The following is a 17,004-nucleotide window of genomic DNA, read 5'->3' on the forward strand; positions in this document are numbered from 1 at the left end:
TGTCCTAACTGGCCACAGGAACGCTGCGCAGCACGACGCTGCGCAGCACGACGCGGCGCACCGTTTTGAGCTGAACATTTGTCGGACGCCCTGCTTCTATTTTCTTCCTGTCGCTCGCATTGAAAGCCGGTTGAAAGCGCTGTAGGAAACGGTCACGGATGAGGAATGGCTGATCCAGTTAGTTGAAATGAGAAGTTATCTCTATGATTCCTCCTCATTTCACTACAAAAACCTCAATAAAGTGGCAGCTGGGTGGAGGGAGATAGACAGAGAGCGTCCGATGTCACGCAGTGCGATGCGATAGACGGACGCTCGAATGCAGTTACACGGTTTTATAGTTGTGGGCGTGGTTTCACGCATCGGAGGCCAAACCTCTGCTCCTGTCGTGATGTCACGAAAAAAACTCCTGTCCCCTTTCAAAACTACTTTTCTGTTTTCAGCGGTCGTTTGCAGGATGGATAGCGAAGAGGTAATGTATCTATTTTTGGCGAAACAATATAATATGACGATGTTGAAAATCACTACCGGTAAGTTCAACTTGGTTTTATTAGTGAAGTCACCCCCGCCCCCTGTCCTGTTTCAGCGAGATAATGCGCCCTACAAACTCATACGCTCTGCACCTTTTTCCTGTCACGTTTTTTAGAGGGACTTAAATATAAATCATAAATTAGTAGTCCAACATACTTACTGACAAAATAAAAAAATACTTTATAACCTGTGAATAACTGAATGCCCATTCCTTATATTTTGCAGATCAGCCCTGCACAATTTTACAGTTCTCAGGAAAAATACTAGAACCCAAGACGAATCCCCTGTAAGTGAAAACATTCTAATTTTCATTCTTATTGAACATAGAACTCTACATTTACATTTGTATCATAACAATTCTGTCTCTCTTGTCGGACATCCCTCCTCGTCTTTCGTCTCACGCCAGCGAGTAAACGGCCAATGTTTATTCTTGTCCGGGCATTTTTTTTTTTTTTTTTTTTGTGTCCGGGCATTTAGCTTGTTACTCTCCCGCTTTCTTTTTTTGCCTCTTCCGATAAAACTTTTATTTTCTTCGGTTTTTTCGCTGCTTCGGCCATGATACCAGCTTCTGCTGAGCTCTGCGCTCCAAGCCCCGCCCAGCTTTCGTCTCGACTACGAATCAGGAAGGAGGGGGAAGTGACGTATGCCGTAAAGCAGTCAAAGCCGTAAAAATGTGTAGTTTTTTAGTGTGGCAGGGTTCCTACCATGCTCCTCAAAGTTACATAGTGCCAGTGAAGGCGATACAGACCCCTCAGACCATGATAGAGGTGTCATTAAACATGTTGTAAGTTGATGTACCATCACAATGACTCTGGAAATATTATATTAAGGTGGAAAAGTTACATAGTGCTGCTTTAACACGTTTCTCTTTCAGGATATTTTTGTATGCAGATGAGTTTAGATGACTCAATAACTGCAAAAACCCAAGTTCCTCAGCTATAAAACAAGCACCATCAGCCCTCTAGTGGGCATGAAGTGTAAAAGATGATATTCTGTGATGAAGCTATCATATGGCTACAACAGCTACAAGTATTTCCAAAGGAAAACAGCAACCAAACAGAGGCTGCAAAGAAACCACAACTAAGAACCCACAAAAATGTAAGACAGATCCTGAAAAGCCTGCTGAATATAAAGACAAATCCAAGCTCGGTTACCCTGCTGGTATAGTAACCTGGCCACAAGAGGAGATTGAAGTAACTGATGCCAAGACGATGAAGATCCTCACAATGCATGAAGGAAACCCTTTTCCTTCTTCCTTCTTTATTCATAAAGACGTACCCAGTGGTGGACAGTAACGGAGTAAATTTACTTGAGTACTGTACTTAAGTACATATCCAGAGGATTTGTACTTTACTTCTTTGGTACTTATTACTCTTACTTGAATACATTTCCAAGACAAATATTTTTACTTTTACTCGAGTAAATTTCTAGGAAGGCTGAAAAGTACTCGTTACTTTCAGGTCTGCTCTTTTTTCTTCTTCCCTAAAATCCTATTGGACACAAGCTGTTTTTGTCAAAGGAGGAGAGCTATCACAGTGCACGCTCTCCACTGGGATGTACGTAAAGCGGAAATACGTCAAGCCTCCTCAAAACAATACCGCCAAAGTAGCCTGCGTTTGTCAAGACAGAGCCGCAACTAGTGAAGACATAGCCGCAACAACGGCTACGCCTGCGTCAGGAGAAGAAAGACAATCCGCCGAGTCGTCTGAGTCTGATAATGAGCCGGACTCGGAGCAGGGACTTTCACAAAATCCTTGGCCGTATCTTAACTCAATGTTTGAGTTCGACCGAGTAAAAAACGAGGGCACAGAAAAACCACAGACATTTATTTTCAAATGTTTATCGTGTCCGCCGACGCAGAACTATCTCTCTGCTTTGAAATTTACTCTTACTCTTACTTCTACTTAAAGTAAATTTAAAAGCATTTACTTTTGGATACTTAAGTACCTTTAAAAGCAAGTACTTTTCTACTCTTACTCGAGTAATATTTTGACTGAGCTACTTTTACTTGTAATGGAGTAAATTTTGACCAGTAGTATTTGTACTCTTACTCAAGTATTGGGGTCGAGTACTATGTCCACCTCTGGACGTACCCATAGCTCGTGCTGCTTCCATTTCATCTTTGAAAAGCTCTTCAGTCCCAAACTTGAGGATGTCATCCAGCTCTTGTTTGGACATGGATCCGGTCTTGGAGCCCAGACCGGGCCGAACCACCAGGTGAGTCAGCATCATTTTCCTCTTGGCCACCTGAGTGATTCTCTCCTCCACCGAGCCCCGAGTCACAAAACGATAGATCATCACCTTCCTGTTTTGGCCTATGCGGTGGGCTCTGCTGAAAGCCTGCGAGGACGAAGACACGAACAGAGGGGACAGAAGGTAATGAACAGCTCTTAAAACAAACGTATACTGCAGCAAACGCATGCAAGAACCTATTGAACTCCGTACTTGGATGTCGTTGTGTGGATTCCAGTCGGAGTCGTAGATGATGACGGTGTCTGCACTGGCCAGGTTGATGCCCAGACCTCCAGCTCGGGTTGACAGCAGGAAACAGAACTGCTGTGCGCCGGGAGCTGGGACACAAAGCAAAAGCACTCGACTGCTTTGTGTGTAGGGAATGTGAAAAGGGCCGCAAAGGAAAACACGCAACCACATAAGCTCAGGCTAATCGATTGGGAGAAAAACCCACCATTGAAGCGGTCAATGGCCTCCTGCCTCAGGCCTCCGGTAATCCCCCCATCAATACGCTCATACTTATAACCCTCAAACTCCAGGAAATCCTCAAGTAGATCCAGCATCTTCGTCATCTGTGAACAACATGGTATTACCAGCTTGGAAGTATTGAAACTAAATATTGATCTGGTTTGAAACCTTACAAGTAAATAAAAAGCTAAGACTCAAGATATTCGTTTGACTGTCACCTGAGAAAAAATGAGGACTCTGTGTCCTTCATCTTTGAGCTTCTTCAACATTTTCTGAAGTAATGTCAGTTTTCCTGAGGACTTCACCAGCGAGCTGCCGTCATAAGAGCCGTTGGGTAGAACCGGAGCTTCCTTCAAGACAAAAATCAGGTCTGGGAATCACGCGCAGAAGTACCGTCAGCAGTAATTTTGAGCCCTTTTCAAGGTGCTGGTCAATTGAAAATCATTCAGAAACACTTCCACAATGATTGCAGGGTTTCACTCCTGTAGATGTCTTTCTACTTGCTATTAAAACTACAAAAGTGGATGTTTGGCTCACCACAGCAGCCACGGGGAACAGGTAGGGGTGGTTGCAGCACTTCTTCAGGTCCATCATAATGTTGAGTAGGGAAACTTGGTTCCCGCCACCTTTGGAGTTCAGAGCCTCAAAGTTCCGTGTCAAGATGAATTTGTAATATTTCCTGCAGATTTGGGAGGAAAAAAAACAAAATTTCTGTTACTTTTGTCAAATAATTATGCTTTTACTCCAACATCAGAGACAAGTTAAGTGAAATTCTTATTCTAAATACTTTTTTTTTTAATCCTGCACACTCTTACTTTTGCATGGGGCTGAGCTCCACCCTGACAATGAGCTCTGTCTTTGCAGGCATGTTCTTGAAGACGTCAGCTTTCAGTCTCCGAAGCATGTGAGGTCCTAGCAGGTCATGGAGCTTCTTGATCTGGTCTTCCTTGGAGATATCCGCAAACTCCTCCAAGAAGCCGTCCAGATTACTGCAAAGATTACAGATTACATAAAGAAATTACACACCAAAACTAATTTACTAAGCTACCTCATAGACAATGAATTTTCTTGTTAGAACATATACCGTATTTTCTGGACTATAAGCCGCTACTTTTTTCATAGGTTTTGAACCATGCAGCTTGTACAAAGGTGCGGCTATTCTGTGGATTTTTCTTCCACCGCTCGGGGCGCTCTAACCGGAATTAGAATCAAAACTAAAAGAAGAATACGCTACTTATTCTTTAGCAGATAGAAGTAGGTAGAAGCAGATTTCAAACAGATAAATTGATAAATAAATATAGGTTATTTTCTCTTGGTTCTGTCCCGTTTTAATCAGCAAAGTTGCTGCCGTGTTAAAAGACACTGTTAGGAAAAAATCTATTTAGGTACATACAGTACATGTACATCATTTACAGTTCAAAATCCTTCTGTACATGTAGTAAATATCTAATCTAACAACATAAATATCTGTGGCTTGCATATCTTTTTTTTTTAAATAGAGCGGATGCGGCTTGTATGCGGGTGCGGCTTATAGTCCAGAAAATACGGTATTTAATTTCAACTAAACAATCAAATAACGTAACGATCTGTTTCTCTTTCTTTCTGAGGACACTCTTGCATGATGTTCAAGCTAAGAATTACTGGGAAGATGGAGTGGGAATGGCGAAAAAGAGGTGGGACTTACTTGAAGCGCTCAGGGGTGAGGAAGTTAAGAAGATGGAAAAGTTCCTCCAAGTTGTTCTGAAGTGGAGTTCCTGTGAGGAGCAGCTTGTAGTAGATCTTATAGCCGTTGAGAATTCTAAAAAACTGAGCGGGACACGAGATGTGCAAAATATTGGAAGGACGGACAAGGCACAAAAACCCTGCCACACTCCAGTCTTCCTATCGAGACAGCATCATGCAGTTTCTGCCATTAAAACGGGGCCAAACATGTTGTTTTACCTTTGATTGATTGTTCTTCAGTCTGTGAGCCTCATCTACGACCAGACAGGCCCAGGTGATGGAGCCCAGAATGGCTTGATCTATAGTGATCAGCTCGTAAGACGTCAGCAGAACGTGGAACTTTATAGGAGTGTCTTTCTGCACACGGGGGAAAAAGGTCACCAAACTGTTTAAAACCGCAGTCTAAATAATGAAGGATTAAGGTGAAAGCTAACTGTTCCAATAACTACAAGTTCAAGCCAAACCAGTGGCGTCAATTCAGTCAAAGCTAAGGTATGGCAAGGTTACGATTCACAGAACTTAACTAGAGTATCAATCAACACGTCCAGCAAATACTCATCACAGAAGTCTGCTATGTATAGTAGCTTATCTGTGTGGTTAAGAAAATTGGAACTTTTTCAAATGCAGTCTCGCTCACACTGCAAAAACTCAAAATCTTACCAGGAATATTTGTCTTATTTCTAGTTAAAATGTCTAATTTTTAGTCAAAAAATCTCATTACACTTAAAACAAGAGTCATCACCATAAAAATAACTTGTTATTTGACCATTTTCACCTGTTTCAAGTAAATTTTCACTTGAAATAAGTAGAAAAATCTGCCAGTGGGACAAGATTTATCTTCTCATTACAAGCAAAAAAGTCTTGTTCCACTGGCAGATTTTTCCACTTATTTTAAGTGAAAATCTACTTGAAACAGGTGAAAATGGTTGTTTTTGAGTCTTGTCTTAAATGCAATGAGATTTTTTTTGACTAAAAATTAGACATTTTAACTAGAAATAAGACAAATATTCTTGTTAAGATTTTGAGTTTTTGCAGTTTTTGCATAACTAGTGAAATCGATCATGTTGTTCTGATTTGCATTTGTAGTTATTCTATATGTATTAAATAATAGAATAATCAATACAAATAGACACAGACTAATTCCATAAATGTATTTAAAAAACAAACATTTACATTTTTCCTTGAAGCCAAGGTGTGGCGGCTGCCATACCTTGCCATACTGAATTGACGCCCCTGAGGCCAAGCGGCCTGGACAACGTGAGACTCGGGTGAAAGTGTGAGAGCGGCTTCAGTACCTTCATGCGGAACACCTTGCGTCCAGATTTTACGGCGCTGTCTTCGAACGTGAACTCGTTTTCCCTGATAATGGCCCTGCTGTCTTTGTCTCCGGTGTACGTGAGCACGTAGAAATCCGGAGCCCACATCTCGAATTCCCTCTCCCAGTTGATGATGGTGGACAGAGGCGCGCTCACTAAGAACGGCCCCTTGGAATGGCCCTGGCGGAGGGAGGGGAGATGTTTACGACACGTTTGTTGTGCAAAGCAGAGAAAAACAAACACACAACCTACAGTGCAGTTAGTACGGAAGAGTATTAGGGCCAGGCAGGAGAAAAATTAAAATAATATTTTAGAGGAGGAGGTTTTTTTTTTCATTATGCCCTTCAAGAAAAAAGTACAATTTCAAGAAAAAAGTCGAAATGTCGAGAAAAAAGTCAAAATTTCATGAATAAAGTTGAAATGCTGAGAAAAAAGGTCAAATTTCAACTTTTTTCTCAAAATTATATTTCAACATTATTCTCGACATTTTGACTTTTTTCTCAAAATTGTATTTCAACATTAATCTCGACATTTCAACTTTTTTCTTGACATTTCAAATTTTTTCTCAAAGTGCACAATAAAAAAAATCTTTCCCTCTCAAATATTTTTTCACCTGCATGGCTCTAATAACCTAATACTACCGTAAGTTAGGAAACTCTTCAAGCCTCACCTCTTTGTACAGTGAGTAGAGAAACACGATTGTCTGCACGGTCTTCCCCAGTCCCATCTCGTCAGCCAGGATGGTGTCCGTCCCCTGAGCCCAGGAAAATCTCAGCCAGTTCAAACCCTCCAGCTGGTACGGGTGCAGCGTTCCTCCGGTGGCATTGATGTACCACGGCTGGTGTTCAAACTTGATGGTCGGCTGGAAGTGTTAAAACAAAGTGGTGAATTGTTGCAATTACACATGTGGGACTCAACAGTGTGGACAAGTTTTTTTTAAATATAATTGTTTCTTTATTTGGAAAGGACAAGTAGATAAAACGGTACAGCAATATTCAAGTAAATGAAAATGAATGTCCTTCCAGTTTAGTAATGTACATTACTAGACATCAAGGTATACTGGTCCAAGAATCATAGTTCGCGGGTTTGACCTCCTTTGAGCTTTATAGAGCCCAGTTTCACAGACAACTAAAGTTTCACAGCACTTGTAGAGGGAAAATAACAATGGGAGGTGAATCCTCCTCCTTAGGTCCACATCACAAAGACGTCTTGAATAAGCAGAGCCGGCTAGGGCTCCCACATTCACTTGGATAGGACTCTGATACGATACAACTGAGTTTAACTGTTTACATGAACTATGAACAGAAATCAGGGGGTCACCTGGAATTAATCATAAAACCCAGTCAAAGGTCAAATCAACGAGTTACAACATAGTAGTACCAGTAAAATCAAATAAAATCTGCTCTCATGGGGGTGATAAATACGATCCAGTTATTCAAAATTGTGTAAAATGTGTCCCGTTGTGTTTTTAGTTGGAAGGTCAGCTTTTCCATCCTAAAAATCTCTAAGGTAATACCAATCCAGTCATCTACAGTAGGGGGGGTCGGAGTTAACCATCTCCTGGTAATTGCTTTTTTACTTGCCACTAAGAGCATTTGCAGGAATTTTATCTCTCAGCAGTGTGGACAAGATTAAAGCCAAAGTATCAGTTTAGAGATATTTGCTACAGAAACAAGCCACGGCGAAGGGTGGGTTTGTGTACTTTCACACCAGAGGGATGTACTTGACACCACTCACATCTATGATGGGGGCATCAGGAGGGATCTCCCTCTTAGGATGGTCCTCTTTTAGTTTTATTCCTTTCCTCACCACAAGGGGGCGTTGATCCTCCCCTAAAATCTGCTCTCTGAAAAACAGTTGCAGCAACAATTTGTCATGATAACAAATGACTCAAACGCGGGCTTGGCAGTTGTGACGGGCGGAAGGGAAACAGAACGACTTTGGCGTTTCGTTTCTTCCAACAAACTGACCTGTGGTCCCAGTACAAAGCTTTATAAGTGTCGTACTCTGGGACGTCAAAATCATCCACTTCCCAGGTGCACTGGTCGTAGGGGAGGTCTCTCCACTTGATCAGGTAGTGCACATCCCCATCTTTATCAAAACTAGCGGAACAGATATGCAGGCAAAAAGAGAGAGCAATGTTTTTTCAAATGCTGTTGGGAGAAATTTGACAGCAGCCAAAAACCGATTGAAACTCAGGTATAAATGGGAAGTTTTAATGTCAGTGGAATATTTTTCAGCCATGTGAGGGTGTGAGTACAGGAGCAGTCACCTGTGGTTTACAATCCGATGGATGACCATCCACTCCGGTTTGATGCCGTAGCGATAGAAGCGTTCCTCCATCACGGCGTACTGGGGATCTTTGCTCTTCCTCTTCTCGTTGGCGAGCTCTTCCTCACCAGAGCCGTAGTCGTACGGCGGCGGCTCGTCCATGTCATTCTTACGCTGGTAGTTCCGGTACATGACCGTGTGGTAAAGCTCCAACTGCACCAGCAGAGCCAAACAAGAGGCAGGTTACTTCTGTTCTTACCAAATGACAACACATCAAGTGATGCTACTGAGACGGTAAAATTAACTCTCTCAGATTTCAGCAAACATTAAATGAAGGTAAAGTGCATGTAGAAACATCAAGAAGTGACAGTTCATAACCAAACTTGAAAACAGTCATGTTCTGGGTCTCTGGAAAGCACCTAGAGACAACTTCTGTTGTAATAGACACAATATAAATAAAATTGAATTGAATTGAATTGAAAATTGAGAAGTTCTTTCAGCATAAAAGTCGAGTTTGTTTGGTTTAAGTCAGGGGTGTCAAATGTGCGGCCCGCCGGCCGCATGCGGCCCGAGAGAGATTTTCATGTGGCCCGCGAGAAGTTTCCAACGCAAAAAAATTAAATGTTAATTTACTAAAAAGGAAGGCATAAATAATTGCCATGAATCGCAGCATATCCGATAATATATTTCTTCTACAAATCCATCGTTATTCCACAAAGAGAGCAGTTTTCGAATTTTTTTTAGTTTTCTAGAATGCATTTGCCCATTTTATTTCTTTGTAGACGGTCGTTTATTTTTATTAACTGACTACTATTATATATTTTTGCAGGAAAAATATCCCTGCTAAAAAAGATGATAGAAGATATTTATTCGGAGAATTTCAGTTTTGAATACGAGGATAGTGACAAAGTAAAACAGTTAAAAAAGAAGTGCTGACTTTTTCGGCACACTGGCGTAAATATCCGCGCCAATTTTTAAAAATAAATTCACTTAATTGTACTGGAAAAATCTCTAAATCACAAAGAAACACTCTTGTAATAAGAAAGATTTAGCTTTTAATTAAATTTCCTATAAAAAGGCGAAATATAAAAAAAAAAATTCTGTTTCTGTTTATCTTTGTAAAATGATATTAAAAGTATCTTACATAATTTGAAAAAAAAACGAGAAATTTCAAGAAAAGATCCTGAAGAAATATATTTTACATAATTAGAGTGTAAACAAAGTGCATATTTCCTTTAAAATTAACTAAACTGATATTGGATTAGATAACAATAGTAAAAAAAAAAAGAATTAGAAAAAAAAAATTTGCACCGTTTTTGTTATTTTGAGCGTGCGGCCCGCAAGAAAAAAATTGGTCAAATTCGGCCCGCCAAGCAAAATGAGTTTGACACCCCTGGTTTAAGTGATCTGGGGGGAGCTGCAGAATGGCAACCAAGATGAACCACCTTGGGCCCCTGAGCAAGGCCCTTAACCCTAATTGCTCCATGGTGTGTGTGTCTCACATGTAAGTCGCTTTGGATAAAAGTGTCTGCTAAATGACAGTAGTAGTAGAAGTAGTACTAGTACTAACTGAGAACAGTTCAAAGTTGGCTGGAACTCGGGGGCCTCACCTGCAGCTCGCTGACCCAGGAGCAGTGCCAGTACGAAAGGCCGGCCCACTTCACGAAGAACTCCCTCTCCGGACGGCCCTTGAGCGGGGGCTTGCTCAGGGGGTCGGCCGGCCGGCCGTCGGGGCCCGGAGGCAGCTCTGCTGGCAGCGGGGGCTCGCCCCAAGTCCAGTGTAGGATCCTTTGCACTTTACCCTTGAGAGGAGGGCACTGAGAGAGACCAGAGGTATCGTACATGCCGTTTACCATCACGTTCATCCACGTTTCAAAACCAAATGTTACACTTTTGGCAAAAACAAGTGCTTTAATCTTCAAGTAATGTCATGAAGTATTGATTAAATAAGAAAATAGGAAACTTTTTAAAGTACCATTACAAGTACAAGTTGATCTTGGAGGTTCGGTGTTTCTTTAAACCAACAGTAATAGATAAAGCTGGAACTGAATGCATTCTTGGCAAAATGTGATGATGATTTGGCTAAACTTTATAGACTTTCAAGTACTTTCAGATTGTCAGTAAAGTGTTTGCACGGTTGTAGTGCATACTAATGAAGAATATGCGGCAGGACTGCAGCTCAGGTGGGTTTACCATGCAGCGAGGACACAGCCACTCCCCGTTGGGGATCTCCGGAAGAGGCGGGTTGAGGCAGTGGATGTGGTAGGACGACGGGCAGGTGTCGCAACACAGAAGCTCGCCACCGTCTTTACACACTCTGCAGAACTCCATGTGGTCGTCCTCCTCCTCACCTGCAGGCTCCTCCTCCTCCTCCTCCTCATCTTTGGCCTCCCACTGGATTCCCTCCTTCTCCTGGGGGCACAGAGGGCATGTCTATGTTGGGGAGTCGGGCTGGCCAGCCTATTTCTGTCATTCTGTCATTTAGCCTTATTATGTATGTCATTTCTTTAAAGATCGACAAGCATATTCATCCAAATTTGTTCGGCATCAACTAAGTAGAAAACATGGACAACGCTTTCTGGAGTTCTGGGAAGGGAACGTTGTCTCATTCATGTCTGACGTAAGATTTCCGCTGCTGGATCTTCATTGCATTCTTTGTTTTATGATGTGATAAATATTTCCAAACGGTGAAAGGTTTGGACCGCAGGCCCCCCAGATCGTCACCTGGACTAATTCTGCCGTTGATCTATTATATGGTTTGTCTTGCTGAAAGATGCAATGCTTTCCCAGAAAAGAAATTGTCTGAATGGGAGTTTAAGTTGCTTTATAACCTTTCAGCACTGACATCCCAGTTCCAGATTTCCAAGTTGCCGCTTCCATAGACACACAATACTGTCAGAGGATGCGGTCTACAGGACTGAGCTCTGACAACAACCCTCCTTAGTCCAAAGGACGGGGCAACCATGGTTTCTAAAAGAAATGTCCAATTTTGATTCATCTGACCACAGGACAGTTTTCCACTTTGCCTCAGTCCATTTAAACCAGAGAAGACTGCGGCATTTCTACATCACGTCCACACAAGACAAGAGCATCAACCTGCATTTGTCTTTTTAGGCAGCAACTTCCATTGGAAGTTTTTTACGTAGTTCTGCACAGGCCTCTGAAATGATTTTCAGCCTGATCCCCTGCTCATCGGAGATTTTTCCAGATTCTCTAAAACTTCTGAAAACATCAAGTACTAGTAGGTAGTTATGGACAGATGTGCTGCTGATTTTTTAACTTATCTTGCACTTTATATAAGGACCACCACCTGCGATGAAGCACCTGTAATTTCATTGTTATGAAATATGAACAATGACAATAAAGAATCTTGAATATTCCAATTTTACACACACATGCAGCGAAAAAAAGATAAAAAAAGTAAAAAATATATAATTACAAAATAAACAGTATATACAGTGGAATAAAATAGTGCAGTACAAAAAAAAAAAACAGTGCAAAAATATTACTCTGAAATTACGGTACAATTTGTACGTGCACATTTTTGCAAATTGCAGAAGCCCCGCCCATCCTAATTTCTAAGATTCAGCCTCTCTAAAGCCAGGCATACACTGTGCGATGATCGGCTCATTTTGTGCCGATTTTCCGACTTTCCATAGTCGTCCCTCCGCCGAGACACAACTTTTGCGGTATGCGTTCATTGTTGTGTCTAAAAACCCACCCAATCAGAAATGGTACAGATATTTTGTGATTTTTTTTTATATATATAAAAAAATTAAGGATCCCCATAACCTTTGATTGGGTGGGCAGGACGCACGTTTGGGTGGGAACAGCCCACCCCTGCCCCAAAACCGGCCTCGAGTTCCAGTACACAGAGGTCCAACGTGAGGATTATGATCATATAGTGTGAGCAGACGGGTCGCATCCGAGCACCGGGTCGTACAGTGTGAGACTGTGGCAGGGTGCGTGCCACGGGGGCCCGACCGAAGGACGGAGAGACACAGTTGCGTGCAGAACCGTTTATTGTATCACAACACCCACATGTGCACAAGCATCACAGCCTGACAGCAGCTCCTCCGAACCCTCGCTGCTGTCCGGCTCCGCCTTATAAGGCAGGCAGGTGGAGAGAACCAGCCACTCAGGCGGATGGGACACAGGTGCGTGTCCCATCCACCTCTCCAACCTGCCACAGAGACCATAAATCGTGGGCTGTGAACTTTTGAACTCAGCGATCTAGTCGTGCAGTGTGAGATGGGGCAGTCTCAAACGATTTAAAATATCGCACAGTGTATGCCCAGCTTTAGGTGCACCTCTTATGCACAATCATGTCCTGACCTGCTGCCAGCTCACCTGATTAGCTCAAAGATGTTCCACTAGAAGTTTATTTTGAGTAGATTCAAAATTAGCTGATTTTTTTATAAAACAGAAACTCAACGCTCCCAGCCCGACCAATACACACAAACACACACACAAACTCACACGCACACAATGACCTACGCTAATAATGCTGCATGACAATAATCGTGACTCGAGCACAAGCCACAAGTGTTTGATTATGGTTGAGATGAATCCATCAGGTTCAGCTCCCTTCCAAACAGTTTAATGATGACAAGATTCAATAGATATTCTCCATTCATTACAGTGAATAACTATTATTTTTGGGTGGATGTGAAATCAATTTTGAATGCAAAACAATTGATTTCATGAAGGCTGTACCAACACTGCAGGATCAATAACAATATTTCCACTTTATAGGCCTGTTAGCACAGTATTTGCATATGCCTCTGCATGTTGTAGAAGTCATTCATACTTTCTGTTGTTTTACATCTATTGCAATACTGTATGTGGATGATTTCTTAGTGGCACAGGAACTTTTCTTCCAACGGGAGCAGCGAAATTTATAAGCAGCATCCAGCTTTTCTGTATAATTTCAAAGGATGCAAACATCGTTCTGCTGTCTAACTCATGCATGAAGTGCACACTTAATGTCAATGCTGCATCATCACGTGTCATGACACCTGATAACGTCTCCAAAAAGTTTCCCTTAAATGGCCACGTAAGCAGCAAAACATGTCATCCTGGTTTCATGAATCTACTTACACAATGCGGACAGCTCCATTTCCCCTCGGGGGCCTTCTCCAGCTCGGGATCCAGGCAGACCAGGTGGTAAGCTCTTGGACAAGTGTCGCACAGGATGATTTCTCCACCCTGCTGGCAAACCTCGCAGTAGTCCTGGTGGTCTGTCTCGTAGCCATCGCCGTCCTCCTCTGCAGAAGGCCAAGGAAACACTTAAACACGTCCCAGCGGCGCTCTGCTCAGGTACCAACAGTTTAAATGTGCAGTATACTGTATTTTAGAGCATTTAGGACCAGATTAGAACAGCCTTTAACTCGGACGGAGACTTGATTAATATGAAGGCAACATCTGATGTCCTCAGTGAGCTTTTCCAAAGTAAATAATGCACGAAAAAAACCATTTCAATGTTAATCAAACCATCTGGTTCTGAGAGATTTCAACTGGATTATGAAAGAGGGAAAAAAATGCTGCAAAACATGTCGGGAGTAGACTGTGAACATACTTTTTCTTTTTTTCCGCCCACGTCGGGCCTTCTTCTTTGTGGCGGCCCCTGAGGTATCAGAAAGCACAGAGGCACTGTGGATGCTGATGTCATCGAAGTCTGACTCCTCCAGGAAGTCTTCCTCGCTCTGGGAATGCAAACACAAATACGAACAAAAATCTCAAGGCTGCACAAAAAAAAAGGGAGAATAAACTAGCTTATACATACAGTAAACACTTAAATGAAAAGTTAGAGCTCAGAAATGGAAAAGATTAGTGAGTTGAAGGCAAACCTTTCTTACAGAGCAACAAAACATACCGAGGATGCTTTCTTCTTCTTCCCACTCTGGCCTGACTTTGATTTGGTCTTCTTCGGCTTGGGTTTCTTCTTCACCTCCTTCACAGTCTTGCTTTTCTTTCTTACTCCTGGCCCTGAGAAACACAGATCCAGATCGAGATAACCATGCGGTATTCTTTTACAAATGTATTTATTTCTCTATTTATTGTTACAGTTCAGCAGGCCTTACCCTTTCCTTCTTTGGTTTTGGCTTTTTTGATTGGTCCTAGCGGCGCGCTCAGCTGGCTGCTGCTGAAAGATGTTGGCTGCGCCACGGTAACCGTTTCCACGGCGGCAGCAACAGCAGCAGCCACAGCAGTGGCAGATGCGCCTTTGAACGGGTTGTTGGCGCTGAACTCTCGCCACTTGGCCCCTAACACCGTCATCATCTTTGACATGGGAATCTTCGGGTTCTTCTTGGCAATGAGAGGCCTGCGTAGAACCGGGGGGGGAGACGAGACAACAATAGCAGCTTTATTATGTCACACTTCATTCCTGTTGGTGTAATTTTTCCTTCCCCTCAGGACCGAAAGGGAACTGGTCCTTGATTTGCTGGCACTCGGCTGCCCCTTACGTTTTGTACTCCACGCTTTGCTGTGTGTATGTCATGTTAGTGATTTGTCGGGCAATAACTCGAGGTTTGGCACGCTGGCCTGTGCGAGATAGTGGGTCAGAGCACTGAGTCTCAAAGCCCCCTGGCTGTCACAGGCATCCAGCGAGCAGCTGACTACACACAGGGGACACTGCAGGAGCTCATGCTCCACTTTGTCAGAGCTGAGGCTTAGCCGAGCCAGACAGCCCCAGGTGAGACAGACGCTTTATACCAATAGCCACTCTTTCTAGCTCAAACAAAAAAAAAAAAGCGTACTGTTTGCTTGTCACACTGCACTCTACTCCGACTGCAGCGTCTTACCGAAAGACTCTCAGCTGGGAATGCTGACAATCCACGGGAAGATAATACAGACAAAATGAGACACTTGCCGGAGAAACTGACTGAAAGCCTTGTAGTTGGTGATAGTTTTGTAGTCATCTTCTGTGAAACCGTACTGAACATCCTCAAGGCCCCACTCGTGCATCAGCTGACTGGAGGATTTGGGTTCCTGTGGGAGAACAGACAATAGAGATTAACAGACACATATTAGGCTCCATCAATCTATACATAATCTACACAGGTTTCTTTATACCCTAAGTCGCCGGGGTCGGCTGAAACCTATCGCAGATCTCTTCAGCTGAAAGGCAGGAGTACACCCTGGAGAGGTGGCCAGTCCAGTGCAGGGCATGTATTAGTTTGTGATCAAACAAATGATCAACCTTAATGCATTTTAGCCTTTTATTAATAATCCCACCATTGAACGGGATACTCTACCTTAGTAATAGTGCAAATGGAGTATCTTTTGCAGAACAAAGGTGCAAAGTTGTTGCGCCTTTAAGTTGGCAGCAGAGGTAATCACAAAACCTGATCAGCATCTGTTTAAAGTCCTGGAAAAGTTATTCACCCGTTTTTATTATTATTTATGTTTACAAAAAGAAAAAAAAAACACCAGTATTTTTTTATGTGACTGTTAGGTTTAAACACTTAACATTTGTAACATCAGACTTTCTGGAGACAAAAGAGACACGGACACAGTTAAGTATCTTTTTGACTTTTTGACCCCTAAAGGGAGGGGAAGGGGAGTGGTCGCCGTCAGTGGACAGGTATATATTGTTTTTGTTCTTGTTCGTTAGTAACAAGAAGTTTCCTCTTCTCTGCAGACTTCTGCTTTATGCTGATAATCAGGAAACTTCTTGTGCAGCACTTTTTAATCACTTAACACAGCATTGTTTTATCAGTATTTGCTTAACAGGCGTAAGCAAATTATCATACGTTCTGTTAATAGCGAGCATGATAACTTACTACTTATTTACAATAATTCCAACAGTGACATCCTTTATTTGACCAAAATGAAGCTAAAAAGAAAAATAAAATCAGCAGGTGTGCAGATCTCCATGAAGGTGAACATTTCGGTAGTTTGCTGATCTGGAGCATTCAGTAGTCTGTCCAAGAGGTACAGACATAATCAGTGCTCTAAGAGGAGCAACTGCTACTTAGGGCTGGGCGATATGGACTAAAAAATGTATCACGATAATTTCTGGCATTTATCCCGATAACGATAAAAATGACGATAGAAAAAATACCAATTCAACTCCACCTTTGTAACTATAAATCTATCACCATATTCAGTCTTTGGAGCCCCCAAAACACTGTTTTTTGTTCTTTCTTTCTTTCTTTCTTTCTTTCTTTCTTCCTTTCTTCCTTTCTTCCTTTCTTCCTTTCTTCCTTCCTTTCTTCCTTCCTTCCTTCCTTCCTTCCTTCCTTCCTTCCTTCCTTCCTTCCTTCCTTCCTTCCTTCCTTCCTTCCTTCCTTCCTTCCTTCCCGTACATTGTGCGTGGATTTAACGCAGAACCATAAATCAGCTTTACACAAAAACGTCATCAACGGGAATTTATCTTTTTTACCACGAGATGAAAAATTCTTACCGTGGGGAATTTATTTGACGGTTTATCGTGAACGGTAAAATATCGCCCATTCCTACT

General features: G+C 42.3%; 1 protein-coding gene across 1 annotated transcript in view; it reads right to left on the minus strand.

Moving 5' to 3' along the window:
• chd5 (chromodomain helicase DNA binding protein 5) overlaps positions 1-17,004 on the minus strand; it is a 64,414-nt gene that overhangs the window by 23,646 nt on the left and 23,764 nt on the right. The window contains exons 4-23 of the mRNA XM_061726968.1: positions 15,412-15,530; positions 14,621-14,862; positions 14,413-14,525; positions 14,116-14,242; positions 13,638-13,804; positions 10,731-10,949; positions 10,148-10,354; positions 8,539-8,750; positions 8,237-8,368; positions 8,004-8,112; positions 6,937-7,128; positions 6,246-6,446; positions 5,170-5,307; positions 4,913-5,034; positions 4,044-4,217; positions 3,766-3,907; positions 3,447-3,578; positions 3,215-3,332; positions 2,974-3,098; positions 2,622-2,868 (exon numbers count right to left, since the gene is read on the minus strand). Of these exons, the coding sequence (XP_061582952.1) occupies positions 2,622-2,868; positions 2,974-3,098; positions 3,215-3,332; positions 3,447-3,578; positions 3,766-3,907; positions 4,044-4,217; positions 4,913-5,034; positions 5,170-5,307; positions 6,246-6,446; positions 6,937-7,128; positions 8,004-8,112; positions 8,237-8,368; positions 8,539-8,750; positions 10,148-10,354; positions 10,731-10,949; positions 13,638-13,804; positions 14,116-14,242; positions 14,413-14,525; positions 14,621-14,862; positions 15,412-15,530 (3,238 nt within the window). The remainder of the gene's footprint in view (positions 1-2,621; positions 2,869-2,973; positions 3,099-3,214; positions 3,333-3,446; positions 3,579-3,765; positions 3,908-4,043; positions 4,218-4,912; positions 5,035-5,169; positions 5,308-6,245; positions 6,447-6,936; positions 7,129-8,003; positions 8,113-8,236; positions 8,369-8,538; positions 8,751-10,147; positions 10,355-10,730; positions 10,950-13,637; positions 13,805-14,115; positions 14,243-14,412; positions 14,526-14,620; positions 14,863-15,411; positions 15,531-17,004) is intronic.

The sequence above is a fragment of the Cololabis saira genome, chromosome 8 (genome assembly GCF_033807715.1).
Source record: "Cololabis saira isolate AMF1-May2022 chromosome 8, fColSai1.1, whole genome shotgun sequence".
In the NCBI taxonomy this organism is placed as follows: Eukaryota; Metazoa; Chordata; class Actinopteri; order Beloniformes; family Belonidae; genus Cololabis; species Cololabis saira.